General features: G+C 40.9%; 1 protein-coding gene across 1 annotated transcript in view; it reads left to right on the top strand.

Moving 5' to 3' along the window:
- The first annotated feature begins 244 nt into the window (after positions 1-244).
- The window catches only part of csmd3a (CUB and Sushi multiple domains 3a), a 228,235-nt gene continuing 205,785 nt past the window's right edge, over positions 245-22,694 (top strand). Inside the window, exons 1-2 of the mRNA XM_076280031.1 lie at positions 245-422; positions 14,541-14,763. Of these exons, the coding sequence (XP_076136146.1) occupies positions 245-422; positions 14,541-14,763 (401 nt within the window). The remainder of the gene's footprint in view (positions 423-14,540; positions 14,764-22,694) is intronic.

Genomic DNA, 22,694 nt, shown 5'->3' with positions numbered 1-22,694 from the left:
GGGGGTCGCCTTGAGAGGAGGGGAGTGAAAGAGAGCGGAGGAAAAGGGGGTAAAAGCGGAGACAAGAGTATACTTTGTGCCCCTGTTGGCGAGATGGTTGAGTCCTCGTCAAGGTTGCTGTGATATCCTAAAAATCACCGTAGAGCTCACATCGCGCAGTGACCGCACTCCCGCCACACGACAGCACTCTGCCTCCAACCGAGGACTATCAATACCACAAATAGCCAGCGTACACTTTGTGAATATGAAATCAGTTTATAAAGCCGGATACGTCGATGGCATTAATGGATTTTTAGTTATTTCTAACAGAGGATGTATTAAATGTGGACGAACGGACTTAGTTCAAGACAAAACGATGAGGATAAAATCTGGCTTCATAATTTGGAATATTCTATTTTCAATGATGTTCACATACGTACATGGTGAGTCTGCGGTGCTTTTTTGCTCTAAATTTTAAGGCTTGTGTCTGATGCGTCCGACAGACCCACTAAACGCAAGGGATTTAGGAGGGAGTTTAGAGAGCGAATTGACTTGCAAGGCTGAGCGCTCAATGCAGGCTTTGAGTAAGGGCTTAATAAATATTCTTGCTGTATAGGCTATGCATTCGAACGCGGCGCAGCTACTCCGTTTCGGCGTGAAACGAAGATAAAATTGACCATTTTTGGTAGCCTACCTTCATGTTTTTTTTTTACTTTCACAAATAACATCCATACTCGAACACGTTTCATTATTTCCAGAGATAAGCAAATCTTGAGTAATGTAAAATAGCCTGCATTTTCCTGTTTGTGCTTTTCAGCATCTTAAAGTGGTGGTTCAGTTATCCTCATACCTGTTCCCGCTATTCCAAGAAATTGAGCTCGCAAACAGTGATTATGTAGCCTATGCCTCAGACTGAAAGTCCTCTCTACTGCGATTGGGTCGCCTATAACATTGCTAAAATTGTTTATAAGGTTTCGGCTATATACAGTATAGGCTATGTTCTCGCATGCACTGTAAAGTTTGATTTTCCCAGCTAATTGTGTTTCAGTAGCATATGTTGAATGTTAAGGTAACAGCATAATATTCATCTATTTGCTATCTTAAATGCTTTCCCAAGGCATCGGCACCATCAACCGATGACTTTGTATTTAATCTCTTTAAAATGTTAACCATTAATCAGTATTTTAACATTTACTTTAGGTATCAAACTCATTTTGAAACGAGGCATTTGGGGATTTCAGGCTGAACACAAGGCTACAGTAGAACTAATTGTTGCGCGTGCACCCACAATTCTTGTTAATGACATCACGCGTCACCTCGCTTAACGTGTTGTCTCTCAAGAGAGAATCGTCGTCCACTTTTCGTGTCCGCTTCATCGGATTAACGTTATGTGCCCAGCAATACAAATGTTCCAGGTCGATAAATAAGCAATTGGTTTTCTTAAGTTGTCATTACTTGGCATCTAATTTCACTGCCTTATATGCAGTGGATAACTTACGACCTCCGGTCTCTGTGACAGCGATATTCCATTTGGAAAAAAGAAAAAAAAAACATGTCAGACAAACACAGATTACTCCATGTTTTCATACTAATAGAAGTAAAGACTCATATGCATCAAACGCAGTTTTGGATACCATATCTAGTTTGGTGCTATAACAGGCTTAGCTCATAGTGAACGCTAGAGTAGCTAATCGTGACCCCCTTCTTTCTTTAAACTTCAGAAAATCTCAACTGTTCTTGAGCCATTTCTAACCTCAATAACGACCATGTTACGCCTGATTTTTCATAAATAAATGATACAACCTCTACATTGCAGGCAGACTGTAAATGACATTGATATATTGCACGGCCAGTTAGGAAGAACACTAGTAGCTGGGAAAATCGTTGTTGGTGGAACATTCCATCTCAGAATGGTTAGCTTGAGGCATAGTCAATTTATTTTATATTCGATACAAGGCCCTTTTACTTAATTAAGAATATCATTAGTGTTCAGTGATATCATGAGAGAAACATGTAATGCCTATTCATCATCGTCTTCTTCCGTGACGTGTTAAGTGTGTGTTTCAGTGGCTCATGTCAGGCTTTGCTTTTTGTCTATAACTTTGATTTATGCTATTATTGGGTTGTGTCATGCTGCAGTATTCCCATGACATGCATGCTACACTGATAAGTATATAGTTCACACCATTGGTATAAGCTGAACAATGGTTTAGGCAATTAATTACATACATATAACCTTTTTCATCAACCTTGTCATCTTCTTACTACACAACATCATCTCTTTGCTACAGTGCATCACAAATTCCTTTGACACTTAACACATCAGAGATGCTCGAATCGCTCCTGGCTCAGGACCAATTCAATTCACATGCCTCGTCCCTCAGAGTAAATACCAGTGTTGTGTGTGCAGCCAATGGAGGCGTACAGTATATAGTCATCATTAAGTCTAGGCATGCTGTCATTTAACGGCTTGATGTAATATACTTCATTTTTTGGGCTATAAATGGACAGCGCCTCGGGTGAACATTTTTGGATAGTGCCCTGGGCGCACTGTCCATCCATCCACTGAGTGAATTTCACCACTCTCATTTCCATACCAGATGCACCTGCCAGCCAGGTGATCCTATTTTGCTTAGATCCCGCTGATTGGATCACATCCAGCTGTTCTCTGGCCTACCCCCATCATCTTTCACGTTTGAGTGTCATGGTCCAGTGGCTGTCTGGTTATGTGTGGAGAGTCTTTCAGCGGCTAGCTATCCACCCACTCCACCCTCAACCCCCCCCCCCCCCCAATCACATAGCTGATACTTCTCTGTCTCTATTCTCCCTTACCAGAATCAGCCACACTGTGATAGCATGGCATCTTGACAAGGCGTGAGGGAGAACGAACGTGGAATGCAATTGGAAATGTGCTGTGTTGTGGATATGGAGAGCCATTGTGATGGATGAGGGTGTCATTAATCCCTGCCATCTACTCATATACTCCCTTGGCAAGATGATGACTTTTAACGCTTGGACTATTTCCAGTGTTTTCCAGACTCTATTCAGTGTATTTTCTTACCTTGTCCAATAGGTCGTATTATATTAACAATACCTTACTGCATTAAGACAAACTACCTACTAAATCACTACGGCAGACAGATCAGGAGACAGATGAGCAGACAGACAGACAGACAGACAGACCGATAGATCATATTCATTGTTCGCAAAATGAACAGTATCACTGTCTTAAATGATGATGATATCTTACAAAATGGCTTTGACTGTAATGTAGGGATAATTGTGTAGAAAGCTTCTTTACTACAAGGTACAGAATGACATTTGTAGAGAGATGATCTCCACTGTCTTCCCTAAAAAATCTCACATGGACTGTCTGTACCTTCACAAAGTACAGGCAATCTGTCTCAGAGGATGGCACTTGGAGTGGGTTGGTGCTAGAGTGCCACTGAAGTATGAGACATCTTTTGGGTGGATAAATGGACTGCACTAGTTATATATATAGTATATAGTATAGTATATATATATATTCATCGTCTCTCGTAGTCCCACTATATCATATTATAAATTCAAAACTAAATGCTCATTACAAAACAATTACAAAATGCTCATTACAAAAAAAACATCTTATAGAATGCTAAGCTTCATCGTGATACACCTGCAGTAAAATAATAGCGAACACACAGGGTGTTTCTTCAAATGCAAATGATGAGTGTTTTTCTTTGTCTTCTTTTTTCCCTCTGAAATTCACAGTGGTGTGAGGGCTACAGGCACGCAAGTCCTGGCTTTGAAGTTGCTTTCCACATATTATCCTTTGCTAAACAAACAACACTGTTATTGCCTGCTAGGTTTCTCTGATACATTTCTAATAAGCCTCTCAATCTCCGAATTGGCACCCCAGGTGTATGGCAAAACCCCAGACTATAGCTTTATTTGATTTTGTGAGTAGGGGAGATTGTATAAGATAAACAGCATAATAACGTCTACAGATGTCCTGATCAATGGACAGTATATTGTCAAAAAAATACTTCTTTGAGCCGAACTTCTAAGCTGTGTTATTTGGACATCAGAGAATGTACTGACTTTCTAGCATAGTTTCCAAAAGGCTGGTGTCATTTCGAACAATATCATTTAGCTTGTCAGTAAAATAACATGACACTAAAAATTCCTTTGCCTCAAGATATTTCTGGATGTTAATAAGTCTCCAATTTACTTTTCCTCAAAAATTATCTTCAAGATGGCTCCACATTTTTTTTTTGCCATTTACTGATACAAGGGAGAGATGAGAGTAAGTTGTTGAGCATGGGGAAGACAAGTCATAAGGAGTAGCTCATCAGTGGTGTAATTTGTCAGTGAAATAATATTCTCGGGGAATGAGGACATTATCCTTTGCCCTCAGGTGTCGGATCACCGCTTTATGCGCACTCATTTGAGCCTGAATGTACTCTCGTCTTTAAAGAAGTGATGCCAGCCTCTGCCATATTGTGGAGAGTCAAGCCTGTTTTGTCCCTGTTTCATAGGATGGGAAGGATTATTTCACATAATTTAGAAGCTCATCTTTTATTCATTACTGATGACTGGCACATTATAAAAGTATTTTTTTTATGCAAGAGTCCACTAATCTGGTGCTACATTGTGATGTGAGCATGTTTTTTTTACTTTCAAGCAGACATAGTCATTACATGATGTTTCCATTAATGAGCAGTAAGTTGAACCGAATATCAGCAGGGGTAGTTTTTATCTCGCTGTTTGACATGAGTTATATTAAAAAAACACACCCTTGTTCTACATTCCCCCTACCAGGCTGTTAAAAAATATTGAATGAAATCACCATGTTGTTGTTAACAGCAATGTGTGACGCGACGACAGTGTTTGAAGAGGGATGGGACATGTTTGACAGTTCATGGGTGAAGGACACATCAATAATGCAGAACTTTTTCATCTACTCAGCATCACCCCTCTGCTATTAATACTTGTTCTCATGAAGTCTATGTCAGCACAGTGCCAGGGTATGTGTGTGTGTGCGTGTGTATGTGTGTGTGTGTGTGTGTGTGTGGGTGTTCACGAGTAAATGGCATCATCACAGCTTGTCATTTCTCCCCTTGCAGCCCAGATAGAGCATAGAGGGCCTTTTCTCTGTTCGCGGATCACTGGCTGATAGATTCCTGTCAAATGACATGTCGGACATTGAGAACATTACAGGTGACCTGTGGTCTGTGGCGTGGACCTCAGAGCATATTACTGACCAGTTAATCACAGCCTTGCAACCTGCAGTCCATGCACGCAGACACCGCTGTCACAGTTGAAGATCCTGTGATGAGACGGCTTGGCTGACTTGCACTGATAAGTGTATAAGGACCTGCTGCACACATCTTACTTAGTTTCCAGCCACACACACACAAACACACACACACACATGCACACACACTTCTGAAATCCTCAGAAGTGTCTACAAAATTTGATAACAGATGGTGGTCTGAGGAAGTAATTATTAAGCACCAAACCGGGACAGCTATTTCATTTATAAACCAGTTTGAAAACCTTATTAAAATGCATTACTAACCAGTTAACTTTGTTAATTGACTATCACAAAACATGTATGTATAGATTATTTTTTCACTAGCAGTGTAGGTGAAGTATTTCAATGTACCTTTAAGTTGCCTTAAAGCTACATTGTGTAAATTTTTGGGTTGATTCTTAGCAAAAACCCATTTTTTCTTTGAAAAATACATGCTCATTCATATGTAATTACTTCCACCAACAAATCAAAGTATTCTCGTAAGCCTAGAATCTGCCATTCAGAATACATACGAGTCGCCGGTATAGCTCTGCCTTTCACGTTTGTTGGTCAGTTACCGAAGGACAGGGTTGTGCTCACGGCTACCGGGACACCCCTAACATTGAATCACTTGACGATATCTGACTCTTCGTACGGAGATAGAAGACCATGTTAGCGTTATCTTGAACTACATATCTTCATACAGTATTGTCCAATATTGTTAGCACTGATAAGTTGATCGCTGAATATAAGCCAAAATAACATCTGTAACAACATTATTCATCTTGCATGATGTATATGAGCTATAGTTTTAAGGACTAAATTACTAAATGCAATTTACAATTATTTTTGTCTAATAACCTCACTACAAGAAGGAATACTCGATAAAGTCATGTATGACTTGTAACGTCAGCGAGGACATTTATGGTGCGGCTTCCGTAGTTAGTAAATTCCGCTTGGAGTGGGGGCTGGAGTCTGCAATATACCATCTCACCATTAGATGGGAGAAGAAATTCCACAATGTAGCTTTAAAATCAAGATGTGTTGTAAACCCAGAAACAATGAGATTGCATTCTTGTAAGCAGGCACGGCTTTGATTGTGGAAATGCTTTGTTCTTGAATCTCACACAAGCACAATTATGAGTCAGCTCCTGATTAAGTCCTAATAGTCTTTTTTGCATTTACATACATAGTCAGATACATTATGTAAGGGATAATGTATAGGATGCCGGTCATTATTGGGAAAATAAGTCCCGATAATGCGAACCGGACCCCGACACGCCAGCGGAGGGGGTCTTGCTTTGCCCTGAAGGGACTTATTTTCACAATAATGACCGGCGTTCTATACATTATCCCATTTATTTATACGGCTACTTGCCAAAACGAAAAAATAAATGTCTCTTTTACATTTATTTGTTAGCTTTATGTTGTGGCTTTTGCTGAGAAACAAATAGTTTGTAACACACGCTAAACTTGAAACAACGTTCTTTAGAACACAGCTGATCAACCGTCTGCCATTGACAGCGGTCATTATTTGGAGGTCCTTAGACGAAAATAATAATTGGTAGAACTTTAGGAAATCCCATTCAAGTCAATGGAGCGTTCTACTTGCATTGTGAAGAGCCGTACAATAATAGCTGATAATATCCTTATCTTTATAATAATGTCCCCATGTAGATGTTAAACAGTTGTTGTTTGAGTAGCACATGTAACAACCAAAAGCAATAGATAACCATTACCAAAAGATGTCTAAGGGAAAATAAGAGCATGTATGCAGGTGTGTTCATGCGGGTTTGTGTATGCTAAAGTCAGTATGATGTTCAAAAGATAGAAAGAAAGGTGCCAGTGGGAGAGAAATAACCCAAAGGTGCCTGCAAACAGAAAAGTGCCCCAAATTAAGAGAAAGAAGAACCCCTAACATACCCACACACCTTCACCAGGTGTGCATCATTAGCTAATTAGACCAGCTAGGCCTGCACTGGCCATGCCAGGCCTGAAGGGGGCACAGGGGGTCGTAAGACACTATATTATTAACAGCGTGAAACTGTGTGGCTGTGGTAGAGTTCATATGGCTTCATTTGTCCTTGACAGTGCTTGAGGATGGTGATAAATTCTTAAAGACAGGGCATTCTTGTTGTGTGAATGTGACAGTGTTGTTGCTTGATGCTGTAGCGGAGATCACTATATATATATATATATATATATATATATATATATATATATATAATACACCATATAGCTGTAGTCCGATTGGAGTTCATTCCTTTTGCCGTCATGAGCTCTAGGTTGACCTTTACTGGGCTTGAAAGGGCTACCACCACCACTTTGATCAATCTGACTCCCTGTGTGCCTGCAAGGTCAGGTGCTAATAAACACAGGCACAAGAGCCTGTCATAGTTAGGAGAAACCAGTACTTAGAGGTGTCGTGCCATTACAAATGGTGATGGATTTATTTGCTAATCCTTTTATCCTGGACCTTATCCAGCATGGGGCTGTATTGTCTGATGAAATTCTAATAACAGAAACAAAATAAAAACATTTTGAAGAATTAAACACAGAAAGAAACCAAGTAAATTAAATTGAATTTCCTTATATGTCTTCACTGTCGATATTCCTTTGGTGAGTATAATGTCTTAGTACTTATCAAGGCCAATGCCTTTTCCAGCTGTAATGATCTCTGAGGGAAGCAGTTAAATGGTTGGCCCACCCTGGTTCAGGGTGAGAGCATATCTAAGTCAGATCCTCTCAATCCACTTCATTACAATCAAGATTGAAAATAATGTGCCAGAACTACTGGACCATTGGACGTGCAATCAGTGCAAGCTAGTAGGTGATCATTTCAAATCACTCATAAGTGCTGCGGAAGGCCCTCTGCAAGGGGTTTAAATGATGACGTCACAGATTCAATGGGCAGAATATGACGAGTGTGTATAGTGGCTTTTTATGGACATTAGGGGTCTGAAGTTTTGACTGTTACAGTATAACACGAAGCCTGGCGTCCTCTGTATGTCTTGCACTGACTGTTCGTTGTGGTCTGGGAGTGTTGCACTGGATTTTAGTTTGACCAATGAGATTAGAATGTTAACTCCAATTCTACTGTCAAAATGGTATTTGTTTGTCTCTTGCGTAACAAATGCTGTGTTGCAATGCAAATCTATCTAAAAGACAATGTAGATGGATAGTGACAAGCTAGTCACATTAACACCTACCAAATCTGCCTTACTGCACCTAAACAAAACCAATACAATTTCTGGTCTTGTCTTCAATTCCACTGTCGGGACACTGCTGTTTCTTATCTATTAATTTCCAGAACATAATCCCACCAAAGTCTTTGACAAACGAGTTTAAGATGCACAGGATACAATATTAAAATGACACTGTGCACAGCCTTTTGTCTGAACACAGTACTGTAGTGAACTGTTTGTGTTGCTTAAGTGCGCTAAAACTGTTTGATGGATGTCTGTTTAACATCACATATTATGATATGATGGTGGAAGACAATGATCTAAATATGCTAGTCTGCCAGTTTCTACGTGAAGAAAGAAAGTGAGTGGAGAAAAGACTGCGGTTATTGTTCTGCTGTTACAAATGGAGAGTGTAGATCAACAAGTGCTAACAGGCAAGTGCTAGACCAGTGTGTCACAAGCTAGTGCTAGACCAGTGTATGACAAGCTGATGAAAGAATCTAAAACAGGTGTTGCAGGCTACAGTAAACATCATCTGTCCTTTTCTAGTCGATAAATATTAAGATATGTCACAACTTTTTTTTATTTTATGTATGAGCAAATAGCTTCCAGCAGATTTCAATAGCCTCCCTCCGGTTCAAAAAAGATGGTGAACTGTTAACACCATCCAACAGAGAAATGGAGGCCCTTCACACTGTTGCCACACAAGCAGAACGCTTTATATACCCTTTTTTAGCAGATTGAGGACACAGCCTCAGTTTTTTTCTTTCCCACAGCCTTGCAACCACACAGTAGGACTAGAGAAAAAATCTTAAGGGGAAGATGTGCACTGCTTCTGAAAGTCTGGACTCAGGCTCAGTTAGACACTGATGCCGTTCCTTTAGGAGGGTGGCTTGTGCTGTAATCAGTGACCTTGACATCTGTCTGTTGTTAACACTTTCAATTTAGGTTAAACTCTCCTAAAACTGCAACACAATAAATGTTTTTGGTAAAAGGCAGAGCACTAGAGACAAAATGTCACATGTGTATTAAAAACACTTGACTTTATGCTCCGGCCCAGACGCGCCTGCAGGTGTGTGGCCGTACGCACTGCGCGTACAATCAGGCTACTCAACAACGAGAGAGAATGTCCCCTACTGTGTGTACTCACACCAAATTGGCCTACCATGACTTTGCAACTCTGCACAGTATCCCATTAACTGCATGACAGTAGGCTATTTAGAATTTTCTGTAAAGTTTGTAAACACTATAACACGTTTTTTTTTTTTTAAACAACAAAAACAGAAAAGATCGAGACTAAGCAAAGCTAGAGGAGTTGTTTCAGATGGGCAAGCCGCAAGCAAGAACAAGGTAGGCAAAATTGGTGTGCTTGTCAAAATGTTAGGCTAGCATTACAGCTGTTTAAAGCCATACGTGAACGGTACGCTAGAACAAAACTAAAGGTAACTTTAGCCTTTATAGGGCTGTATAAAGTTGTCCAAATGAATAGGTCGTTGTTAGGCGTTGTTGTTGTAAAGATATTGCATGTTGATGTTGTTACTATGTAGGCTACTTTTTAGCTGGGCTACTTCTGTAGGTGGGTGTGCATGGGCAGCTGTGGCCTACTGGTTAGCGCTTTGGACTTGTAACCAGAGGGTTGTTGGTTCGAACCCCGACCAGTAGGAAGTGGCTGAAGTTTCCTTGAGCAAGGCACCTAACCCCTCACTACTCCCTGAGCGCCGCTGTTGTAGGCAGCTCTCTGCGCCGGGATTAGTGTGTGCTGCACCTCACTGTGTGTTCACTGTGTGCTGAGTGTATTTCACTAATTCACGGATTGGGATAAATGCAGAGACCAAATTTCCCTCACAGGTTTAAAAGAGTATATATACTTATTCTTATACTTATACTTATACGTACCATAGCATTCATTCCTACAGGCGCCCCTGCTCTATCAAACCCAAATACTATGCCACACTGAGGATCTCTCTGTAATTACATACACCAGGGGTCTCCAACAGGTTGCTGGCTACCAGAAGCTCCCCACCTGTTTCTGAATAGCTCTCCAAAATGGTCAAGAAACGTGTTCATGAATCCGATAACAGTCACCGTTACATTTTTTATCAAATCAAATTTGAGAAGGTTAACAGAGGAGTTAAATGACTTGAATGGAGCCTTAAAATGCATAGAGAGCTTATTCATCTGCTTTGTGTGAAGATCAGCTATGTGAATACATGCTACTACTAAAATAAAACATTAGTAGCTCATACCATTGACCCTATGTCTAGTCACAGACTTATTAAATTAGCTTTCTTTTCTAACTGTGTAATACAAAAAAATCCTCCATCAATTTACATCTATGAAATTACAGTTCTTTGAGCTGTGAAGTTGTTAGGTTATTAGCAATTATGTGTTTGGCTCAGGTCTATCATATTTTGTTACATTCACTTGTGCAAATAATCATTATTATGGATTTCCTTCACACATCTGTAGAATGAGGGAGAGATATGATGTATTTAGAAGAGAGAACGACGCAGGTCAACGTATAAGGGACAGAATACAGGCCCTCGTTTTCTCAAACCTGGGTCTGTCACTGAAAGAACGCACGACAACCATCTGTGGGGAATATAAAGCGAAATAATAATCCATCGCAGTTACCCATCTGGAAGCGAAGCAAATCAGTTTTGAGTGAACACGAGAACCACCCAGACAGGCGTCCGCAGGAGAGCGGCCGCTGAAAAAGAGCATCAGGAGGAGCCAATATGTTTAACTACGGAGGCAAACAGCTGGGTCCATCTCAGCCCCAGCTTCCCATCCGAATGAGCTATACGTGTTTAGATGCTGATTCATAAGGCCTGTGCCACTATCAGTGCCTGGCAGTCTCCACATGTGGTTAATGCTGCCTCTCATTGCAATTCATTGTGGCTGTGCCAGCCTATACTGCCATCCGTGTCTGAGAGAATGACCTCAGGGGAGCAAGCAGTATAATCAAGGTGACTAGTGGATGAATCGGGCAGCTTTGCCATGAGAGTAAAGCAGGAAATGAACACGGTAGATAGAATGCTGGAATGGATTTGGGGCACGTCCCTGCACATTATGTTCTCTGAAAGCACAAGAGCGTGTTGGAAACGCGGCTCCTTCTTTAGAGGCGTCTAGCGCAACAGGAGGATGTACGTTTTTTTTGTAGTCTTTCATAGATTCAGTTGTGCTTGTATTGAGTCTATTTGTTCATTGACAGTTAACAAAGTGAAGGGTAAGAAAATGTCACTATCACAGTGACGTACTGTAAAGGCCCTGGAGACAGAATTGATGGTAGGGAAAATGGGTATAGCCACATTTTAAAACACATAGAATGTGCTTAAAGGCTTATGAACATGGGCAGACTGTATCTTAACCTTCCTTAATAGGGTTTTCTCTGCCTATTATAGAGTTAGATAGTTCCTTCTCAATTTAGTGAAATATGAAAATCTTGTTATTTTCTAGCCTTGGCCCTTAACAAATCAAAGGGCAAGAGAAGTTAAACGTGGGCAGTAGGTCTACAATGATGTTAGTCAAAAATTAGAACTCAAGATGAAGGGTTGTCAAAACAGTGGGAAGAGAGTGTGGAATGGAGTGCTTACACGTAGCTCGATTTGCAGCTCAAGTATATTTTAGCTTTCGAGGTTAGCAATGGAGATGCCCTGAGAGAATTTCATTGATCCAGTACAATGCATGACACAGTTATACTTAGGTTGGCCAGTACCTTAAAATGTCTCGCTAGTGGCGCTGAATTCTAATATGATTCAATGCCCAGTCATGATGCGTGGGGAGAAACTCGCAGCTAATTATAACAAGTCTTAAGTATTAGCCTGTGAGGTTCTCTCTTCCGCTCTCTCTCTCTCTTTCTCACTGTTTATGTTTGTGTGCGTGTATGAGGGAGAGAGTGAGAGAGAACGAAAAGAAATACAATGTGTGTATGAGAGAGAAAAAGAGCGAGTGAAAGAGAGAAATGTGTGTGTTTCTGCAGGCATGCTAGTGTGTGTGTGTGTGTGTGTGTGCATTCTTGTGTGTGATAACGTGTGCCCTTATTTAATCTTCTTAAGTTGCCACTGCCGCTTTGACAATGACATCCACCATGTGGCGCGTTCGTGAACCTTGGCTTCTTGTATCTGGTCCCCCACTACAGGATGCCCACTAAGACCAGAGAGAGAGAGAGAGAGACAGAGAGAGAGAGAGAGAGAAACCGAGAATGGAAGGCCAGATAGAAGCTATTAGCGTCCATGCTGGGCTATTGGCTTCAGAGGAGTTACCAGGTGCCGTGTCTGCTCCACTCCAGCGAATGCAGGGCAGTCAGAGATAAGACAGTCCAAGTGAGGAAAACGGCACAGGGCCCTCTTTTGGATATGTGATCGATAAGGAGTGCGGAAGCTAATTTCTCTGTAATTACTCCTCATTGTGGCCCCACAGGGACAGAATGATAGGCTTTTCGGGCGCTGAGATTGCACCCTCGACTCTTCGCCACATATCACCATGGTTCGCCAGCAGCACTGGGAGTCCATTTTACAGAGAAGTTTCCAGGATTTGCCCCTTTTTGTTTTACAAATGGGCTTTTTGGTGGTTATTTTACAGTGCTGCCCATTCCATAACACAGTGGTTTCCTCTATCCTCTTCAGTTATCTCTTTCATTTTTACCAAATTTTAGTCATTGCGGTCCTTAAATATAATACTATTTGTCCCCTGAGTGTTAGTGCTTTATGTAAATATAATTACAACACGCTTATCATAGTTGTACCATATAATGGTTAAATCCTTTTCTCTAACCTAATTTGATTGGGCTAGAGGCGACAGAACCTTCCCTTTCATACCCTCTTGTTTACCAGTCAAGGGTAAATGCAAATCCCATTGACTGGTGCTATAAGGGGATGCATCCGTGAAGAGTATTGACTCCATTTCTGTTTCACCCCTTGTTTTCTTTGCATGATGTGTTGCAAAGATTATCTCCACTGGGAATCGCAACACTATAATAAGGCAACCGAGAATCCCCTTGGCGTTAATAAACAACTAAGTGTACCAGGGAGGGATTGTAATACTAGGTGCAAGCAGTGAAACATGAGGCCAATATCCATGTATCTGTTTGTGTTAGGGTGGACTGCTGGTTTGTTCTGTTTATCTAATAATTCCAAAAAGATTCCCTGGAGTGACATAAGAATATTGCCGTTGTGGGGTCTCACAGGTCATGAACTTGGGTAGTGGATTGAAATTCCATGAAAGAGCACCCATTTCCAACTGCTGTTCATGTCTGCGATATGCAATCAGGGATTATTTGGAGAGGCTCTCAGTGCTGGTCGAGCCGGCCGCTAGAAATGTCTGTTTTTGTTTTTTTCCACACAATAGAGTGAAAATACTGGAAAATGGAACAGTGGCAGGGGGTCCAGTCAATGCGAGCAGGCCCCTATGGTTATCTTGATATCCTTTTGGTGTACACACACACACACACACACACACACACACACACACACACACACACACACACAAATGTTGAAACAAAGTTAAAAAAATCATCCCCATACCGGAAAAGCTAATTACCTCTTGAGGGGTGTGGAGAGGATAAACTGCAAATCTCAATTAACTTTCTTTTGTCATTACTAGTCTACTCACCGAATTGCCAGCAAAATAGCCCTGCTTTGTATGTGGCAGTGGGCTCAATGTAAACTGCATTATTATTGCCAAAATACGGGAGAGAGCGCCTGTCTCATTTCCATTTGAATCATAAGCCATGAAATGAAACTCTTAACTCTAAAAGTGTTGTAGCCTGACTTATGTGATGCTTCAGTCATTGTCTTGGGAATTGAATTTCACCAATCGCTCTTTTCACACCAGAATGCAAAAGACCATTATAGTTATTTTTAACACACGCCCATGCAAGCACACACACACACACACACACACACACACACACACACAGCAGCAGCAGCAGACACACATCCACACAAAGAAACACAAAGTCCAGAAGAAAATGAGAAAATATACGAGTGATTATATACTTATCATTAGTAAAACAGAACATTCACTGAAGGTGGGCATAGAATACTAGATGCTGTAATGTGTTGAGGCTGTGTCTTCTTTCTTCTCTCTTCCCCTTTCAGGTTTCATTTTTACTTGTGGGGGGACTTTAAAAGGGAGGAATGGCACCATAGAAAGCCCCGGATTCCCACACGGATATCCCAACGGTGCCAACTGTACGTGGGTTATTGTGGCGGAGGAGAGGAACAGAATTCACATAGTTTTTCAGTCTTTCGCTGTGGAGGAGGAGTACGACTTTTTATCTTTGTATGACGGGCATCCTCACCCGGCAAACTTTCGAACAAGGTGAGTCACCCTGTCACCGCCAGTGCCCACCGCTGCCCTGGTTACAATTACGGGGATATTTTGGTATTCAGGACAAACTTTCAGTGACACAGCAGAAGGACATGGAGAGTAATCAGTATGTCGACACTCCGCAGAATATAAGAGGGTTGCATTGGCATTTTGAAAGTGAAGCAAGTCTCAGGCTATTTGGGGGACATTTAAAGGGGAAAAAACAGTCTTTGGTGCAAACATGCTGTGTTGATCATTATGTCTACTTTCTGCAGGAGGCCGCGTGTTTGGAAGTGCCCTAGATTTTAATTAATCAAGACCTAGATCAGTCTGCCGCTAATCGCTATCAGTCATCAACACGGCCCTTAAAATGATGCAAACACCCTCGTCACTGAAAGCGGAGTCTTGAAAATAAACACAAATTCAAACCGAATGCCCATAATAGCAGCAGCAAGAGCTTAATTAGGAATTTAAGAACCATGCTGAACACACAGGCTGACTACGGTGAGATTGCTCAGAAAATAAAACCTACACAAGCACTACAAATAGTACTACAGAGCTTACAGTATAGGGCAAGTACTGTAATAAAATATCTAGATGCACAGGGTATGACAAGTAAGGCATAATGGACGACATGAAATTCGGGTAGCAAAAGTTAATGCGCGTTCGAGGTGGTAATGTGGCCATGGCGTGAAGCAGAGAGGATTGAATATTTAGGGAGTCAGTATCTCTACATAGTTGTTCAGTAATGAAGCACTACTTCTGCACTCAGTCAGCTCCCTGGAGAATGGTAGGGCTTCCAGAACCTTCTCTTAAATCTTGTGCTGTTTCTGAGAGACCCATGTTCCCATTGAGTCTGGACGGATGCCAAGCATACATTAAAGAATTTCATGCTGACCCCAACACATTCTCATGATTTGAGGAAAAGCCAAAGATGAAGAGGAGAGAGAGGAACGAGTGAGAGGGAAAGAAAGAGAGAGAGAGAGTGATGGGAGGGGATGAGAGAGAAAATATGGGTTTTTAATGTATGAACAAGACAGCAGAACACGGACCAGAAACAAAAAGCAGCAAAAAATTGAATTCAAGGAAGCAGATTGATTATAAAACTGTGAACAAAGAGTTATTTTTGAGTACTGGCTTAACTAATCAATCCAGGAAGCAATGTACACAGTGTAAGGGATCAGCCGACTCACCTTCATACACACAAGCTGCCCTTGACGCATGCACAGAGGAGGGCCGCCACTTTATACAAAGCAGAGATAGGAGACAGATGATCAAGTGTTGCTACAGTACAGAAAGCCCCTGGAAAGCAAAGCAAAAAAACACATAGCTACAAGACTAAAGCTGCCAAGAAAAAGAAAAAGAAAAACAGCAGACGAAGCAGCAGCACTAGCATCTTCTGCTAATTTCCTTTGTTATGAACACAGGCATAATGGGCAGATGGTGGAGTATGGATCATCTAAATGATTTTACACAGATTTACATCTGCGAGAGGCGTTTTTTGGAGTCCCTAAAATGCCACGTAAATCTCCACCACCATAATCTAATCTAAGAATGATGGACTTCCTGTGCAAGTTGATCCCAGTGAAAACACTTTGGATGTACGGATGCAGTGAATTGTCTGAGTAATTACATTGACTGTTGGCCTATTATTACCCAAGATGCTGCATCCAGCTCCTCGGAGGCATAATTTCTTGATTGTCCTCCACTTAAACGGCAGACAAAAAGGCAATTATGATTAATCAATTTGTGATTCACGTGAAACTGCCCATGACAATGCAGTGATCCATATTTAATCAACTTAAAATTAAATAACTTACAATAAATGCTGTAATAACCTTTGTATTAGTATTTGTAATTACATGTAATTGCACAATATGCAATGCAGTCATGTGCTGGTTTGGCTTTATCAACATTGTAGCACCTATGTATCTGTGTTTGTGGATTTAACAGTGTCTGAAACAGTCCAACCTGTGTATAGAGATTTTTAAATATTCACAAGTGATTAGGAGTGGGGCTGGAAAATGATGACCAGTGATGCAACATAGCTGCAACAGCATCAGCCAGAGTTTTGAAATCCCCAAATGAAAACAAACATATATATTTATTTTGGAGGATGGTTTTCTGTGTAGTTTCTTCTCATGTAAAAATGTATGTGAGTTTTCACTTTGAAAAGCCCTTCACAAAATTAAGCACACAGACTCATGGCCTTACTCCGAGGAGTAATGTTTGTAGACAGGGCTGTAATAAGCTTTGTAATAGTAAACTGAGGTAAGTGAGACATTTTGCTTGATAAAATAGCTTTGTTTTTTCTTATGATCTTAACTTATATTTTTTCGCAAAAATATAATTTACCCAGATGGAGATGTCAGGTTTAGGTATTTAGAATAAATTTCATTGTTTTGAACCGTGATCCCCCCCCACAGAGACCTTACTCTTGTGGAAATCTGTGCTGAAATATAAGTTAGACATATCTATAGATGTTGATAATATGTGTACTACTAAATTATAGAGGACTTAATGTAGATTAGAATGGATTTCACATAAACTATTGTAAAAGAAGTTGAAAAGTTCAGCAGATAAGTATTTGCTTACAAATGTAGCATCTCTGTAAACTGTAGTAATCTGTAAACTGTAGCTGATGGATGGTGCTTCTTGTATTAAGTTAGCAATGATTGCCCTGATAACATCTGCTGCCACTGCTCTTGCATTCACCATACCCAGCATAATGAAGTGGTCCATGGGGTAAATATTTCTCTATGGCAACATAAAACCCCAAATCAGAAAAAGTTGGCATGTTGTGTAAAATGCAAATAAAATCAGAATGTGATAATATACAAGTCTTGTAAACCCATATTTAACAGCAAAATGGACATAGACAACATTTAAAATGTTGAAAATGAAAAAAATTTACTATTTCATGGAAAATATATGATTTCTTTACAGAAACAGGTCTGGTTTTAATGCAGTTCCATCTGAGGTCCAAAAGACCATGGCCATCTAATATTGTTTTTCAGCTCTATCCCTTGTTTGCCAAGATTTTTCTTGATTCTCTCAATATTTTAATGATATTATCTTCTGTAGATGATGAACTGTCCAAATACTTCACAAGTTCATCTTAAGAAGCATTTAAATTACATTGTTTCATCATTTGTCCACACAGATTTGCATGGGTGATGAGTACCCCTACATCTTTACTTCTAAGAGACTCTGCCTCTATGGTTTTCTTTCTCATTACACAACTTTTTCAACATTTTGTTACCCCCCGTCCCAACTTTTTTTAAAAACGTGTTGCTGATATCAAATTCACAATTAACATATATTTTCCATGAAATAATCAAATTTGTCATTATCAACATTTGATTTGTTGTCTGTGTCCTTTTTGCAACTAAATATGAGTTTACGAGATTTGTAGATTATTACATTCTGTTTTTATTCGCATTTTACACAACGTCCCAACTTTTTCTGATTTGGGGTTGTATTTCTTTTGTTTGTATTCATGCATCTAATCCTCCACTAAACATGTCTGGATTATAAAGATTATTGCTAAAAATACATGTGGAATTGGCCATTATTTCATTCCTCTAAATCCATTTATTGTCTCCCAAAATAGGCACGCGTCGTCCTTTGTTCTGTCAGTCTTATATTCAGTTCTTGTTTTGAAGTAATTTATCATGTGACTCACTAGTTTCTTCAAAAACCAGCCAAGCTATTTTGTCACCGCAGTCGCCATGTCAACTTTCTCCATCGTTGACAGAAATAGAAGTGGAAGTGTTGGCCCTGCTGAGAACGCTGAGGAGAAAGAAGGGATGAGCGCAGTGCCTTGTTATTTACAGTAATAAGCATCCACTCGCAAAGACTTCCCATCAAGAGTTGTTACCTTAAGATAACCTTGCATGACATTGTGGCTGCACCTATTAGGATGCTAAACACATTCGGTCGCCATACTACAGCCGCTAACAAGAGACACCAATGGACTTACATGCAATACAACAACAACAACAACAACACTAAACAAAAACAAATCAACCCTCAGTAGCATTATTCCCCCGACTTACCACAGACTGTGGATCAAAATGTATTAGCTATGAGGGTTTCAAGTAAATCAATACTTTTTTGGGGCCTCTGTACGACAGACATGGCAGTTCATTACAGGCTTATTAAAGCATTAATCTAGCAGTATGCTAAAGTGGCGGCGTCAGCGTTGGAGCTGATGCCTCCAATCCTGCTGAGGCTTTATGCGGGCACCGTCCTGAGTTTGATCGTCCCTCTCATTTTAAAGAGTGATGGAAGAGGAACAAAAAGGGGATGATTAAAGTGACCTCAGTGCCGTGGAGTAATGGATGCGGTTATTCCATGGTAACAACAGCACCAGCAGTTATGAATTCAGAAAAAGAGTAGGGTGGGAGTGGTGAGGGGTGGGAGAGGGAGAGGAAGAGAGAGAGATGGAGGAAGGCAGAGAAAGAGAGAGAGAGAGAGAGAGAGAGAGAGAGAGAGAGAGAGAGAGAGATGACGAGGTCATTTCTGCCAAAGCCAATGACCCGGCGCATTGTTCATGTTTCAAGGCAGCATTATTACAGAGCAAGTGTGGGCTGGTTCTCCTAGCAAACTTTCAATTAGCTAATGATTGAAAGCCAGCTAAGCAATAAAAAAGGCGTCCGTGTATAAAACAGAACAAGCTGTAAGTACACAGAAGCAGCCAACAGGACCTGCTGCTATACCTGCCTTCACGTGGCAGATTTAGTACATCTATTTTAAAGTGCATTTAAACAAGAACTACATGAGTGCAGGTAACAATACACTTCCAGAATAGCGAACAATGACTCTCTGTACAAAAACCTTTAAATAGCTGGACACTGAAACCCTCTAAAGCACCTTTAACGGTTGACTATTTCCGAGGCATAATGAGTAATGTGAAATTTAAAAGGTGGCTCTTTGATGACAATATTTTCAGCAGACTGCACTCATTGTGATAGTGTAAAATGAAGAAGACAAAATGCAGCGTCAACGCCAAGTTTTGCAGTGGCCAGGGTTAGTCCAAGCGAAAGGTCCATTCATCAAGGTGGCTCTAAAGAGCGCGTTTGACGTTTGTAGCTTATCTTTTAAGCAGTGTGACTTTGCCGTCTTTATTTTTGAATCTTGGTGTCCCAGAAATCTCTCTCTCTCTCCATCTCTCACACCCTCTCTCTCTCCTCTTTCTTGGCAGCATCTATCGAGTTTTTTTTTCCGTGGCGCCAGCTTCATCTGTGATGTGGTACCAGCTGGACTCAGACTGTGTAGTTACACAGATAATAAAACTCCCCCACAGAAGTTGACTTCCCCAGATTTATATCTTTATCCAATGATTAATCTCATCTGAAGGACCTTGGGCGTTCATCTCTCTATGGAAGTTAGTTAATTATGTTTTGCAGAAGAAAATGCAAAGATTTAATTAATTAATGGTGTTATTTGACCTATAATGGTTATTAAAACTAAATGTCATAGTCTAGCAAGCATAATATCTCATAGTATGTCAAAGAAAAATACGTGTATTGATCATGTCTCGTTGTTTCTCATTTGGGGAAGAATGGCCTTTTGCGGTAAGGAGAGCCAATTACATGCCTCAGCTGAAGTCCTACCACACGTTATTGTGGTTTTAACAAATGGAGAAACCTGATGAATACACACAGCACCAGACACTATGTCAAAATAACAAGGTTTCATCATTAAGGCTACAATGCACACTGTTTCAGCATGTGTGAATCGAGGTGTTACGTAAAACACTTAAAAGCATTCAACTCTCCTCTAATCACTGACGGTGCTGTTGATATTGCATGATAAGGTATATTTATAATATTTGAAACTGATTTCACACTGGGTACATATGAGTCATTCCATTGCGCTGGCTGCTCATGTGTATATGTCACAACACAGCACTGATGATGGTGAGCCTGTTGAGACGGTAAAGAGAGGGGAGAAGGAGAGGAGAGATTTATTTCAGACCAAATATTTTGGCTTGGGCTCAGGTTTGGAGGGGGGATTTAGGCAGGTTATTGGGGTTAACTCCCTGACTCCTCTGGGACAGCTGGGGCCAAAGGGGCCTGTTGATGTTGATGTTGATGTTTTTTTTTTTTCTCAAACCCAGAGTTGGTAAATCAGCAACAATTACACATTCAGTACACAGACTGTCAGAGAGGCTCTCTCACCTTTAGACCGTCAGAGCATCAACCCATCTCTCTCTCTCTCTCTCTCTCTCTCTCTCTCTCTCTCTCTTTCACACACACACTCTCTCACACAAACACACACACACACACACACACACACACGTGCTCTTCCTTCCCCTCACCTCTGGTATATGTCTAGCCACTGACAACCCGTCAGTGAGAGTAGTGAGGAACTGCAGTATGCTGTCGTGATGCTTGTGTTGGACATAAGACAAAAACACACACCCACACACACACACCCACACACACACACTTACAGATTCACATCTCATAACTGTGTCATCCTCAGCTGCGAAATGACAGAATCAGTCGTGACGAGCAGCCTTCAGCTAAGGCCTCCACACTGGCACTTTCCAATCAGAAAAAATCGCACACCAATATTTCATTCACTGTCATCCCCTGGCATGCTGTGTTGAATTATTAACATCCCGGCATTTTCCCAAAGCCCAGAATTCTCGTATTACCACAGAACTGTGCATTTCCCATATGGCATTCCAACAACAAATTGTGTGTGTATATATATATATATATATACAGTTTGGGAAATGCTCCTCTTTTTTCACCTGCATAAATGACCCACTTTATAACGGCTAGATTAATCTGTCAACGTCTCAGTGGACCTTATCACACGCCCAGTCCTTTTTCCCTTACTCCCTCAGAGTAACCTTTGAATAAATTGTTGCGCCACTGGCCTCAAGCCAATTTCATTCACAAATATGTGGACAGGTATGGCGCTTGCTGTTTCATTTCGACACATACAGATGAGGTCAGGCCTGGCTGTAAGGAGTGCCCGGCATTCTTTATTTGTCGTTGCTTTGTGAGCTGCAGAGGGAAAAAATGTCTAACTTTGGGGGCATCTTGGGTCTCTTATTTTTTTCCTCCCTCAAAGGAGGCTGTGATTTGGAGCCATCTCTCTCTCTCTCTCTCTCTCTCTCTGTGTGTGTGTGTGTGTGTGTGTGTGAGAGAGAGAGAGAGAGAGGAAAAGGCTGAGTGACTGCACACACCACAGGGCAATCCTCCCTCGTTCCACGTGCTTGTGTGATAGCTCTTCGCTGGTGGTAATTAGTCCCAAAGAGCAGCAAGACACCTCAAAGACCCACCATTTTTATTTTTTCCAGTGGAAAATAAAAACAAATGCATCAAAATCATTTGCATACGTCTTCCTTTTTTATTGACTTTTTTTTAAAAAAAAAAAAAAGGAAAGTCATATTTTTGTTCACTAGAGAGATTTTTTTATTTTTATTTTTTTGCAGGACCTGCCATGTTGGGGACTCTGTGTTTGGAGAAAGTACTAGAGACACTGAGTCTGCTGTGTGGGGATTTGCAGGGAGAAGCCTCCCAGAAGCCTCCTCTACTGTGGGGATGTGTCAAAGGCTGTCAAAAACTGGTGTTGTTATGGTTACAGAGAGAGAATTCTGGAGGTGATTAACAGTCGAGGGCCTTGAGGTTACGTCTGCATTATTCCATGTAACACTGTTTTAATACCAGGTGGAGAATGCAACAGCGCCTGGCCGTGTGTTCATACGCACTCCCATATTGATATAACGTTCCTGTGTAATTCCATCAAATGATTCGTACTTAATGCCATGTAGTTGTAGTACATTAAGCAGCTAAAGGTGTCGTTTCTACCCCCCTCCCCTCCGCACTGTTCTGAAATGCTGTTTATTCCGTTTGAGCTGGAGTTGGGCGCTCAAGCCATTTGCTGCTGAAGGGGAGCACAGTGTGTCAGTTTTGCGGTGC

Source organism: Alosa pseudoharengus, unplaced genomic scaffold (genome assembly GCF_046254945.1).
Source record: "Alosa pseudoharengus isolate Yale_2024_CS ecotype anadromous, Long Island Sound unplaced genomic scaffold, YU_APseudo_1.1 YU_APseudo_1.1_scf_12, whole genome shotgun sequence".
NCBI classification, from domain to species: Eukaryota; Metazoa; Chordata; class Actinopteri; order Clupeiformes; family Clupeidae; genus Alosa; species Alosa pseudoharengus.
The sequence above is the reverse complement of the archived record's forward strand: the minus strand, read 5'-3'. Positions and strand labels throughout refer to the sequence as shown.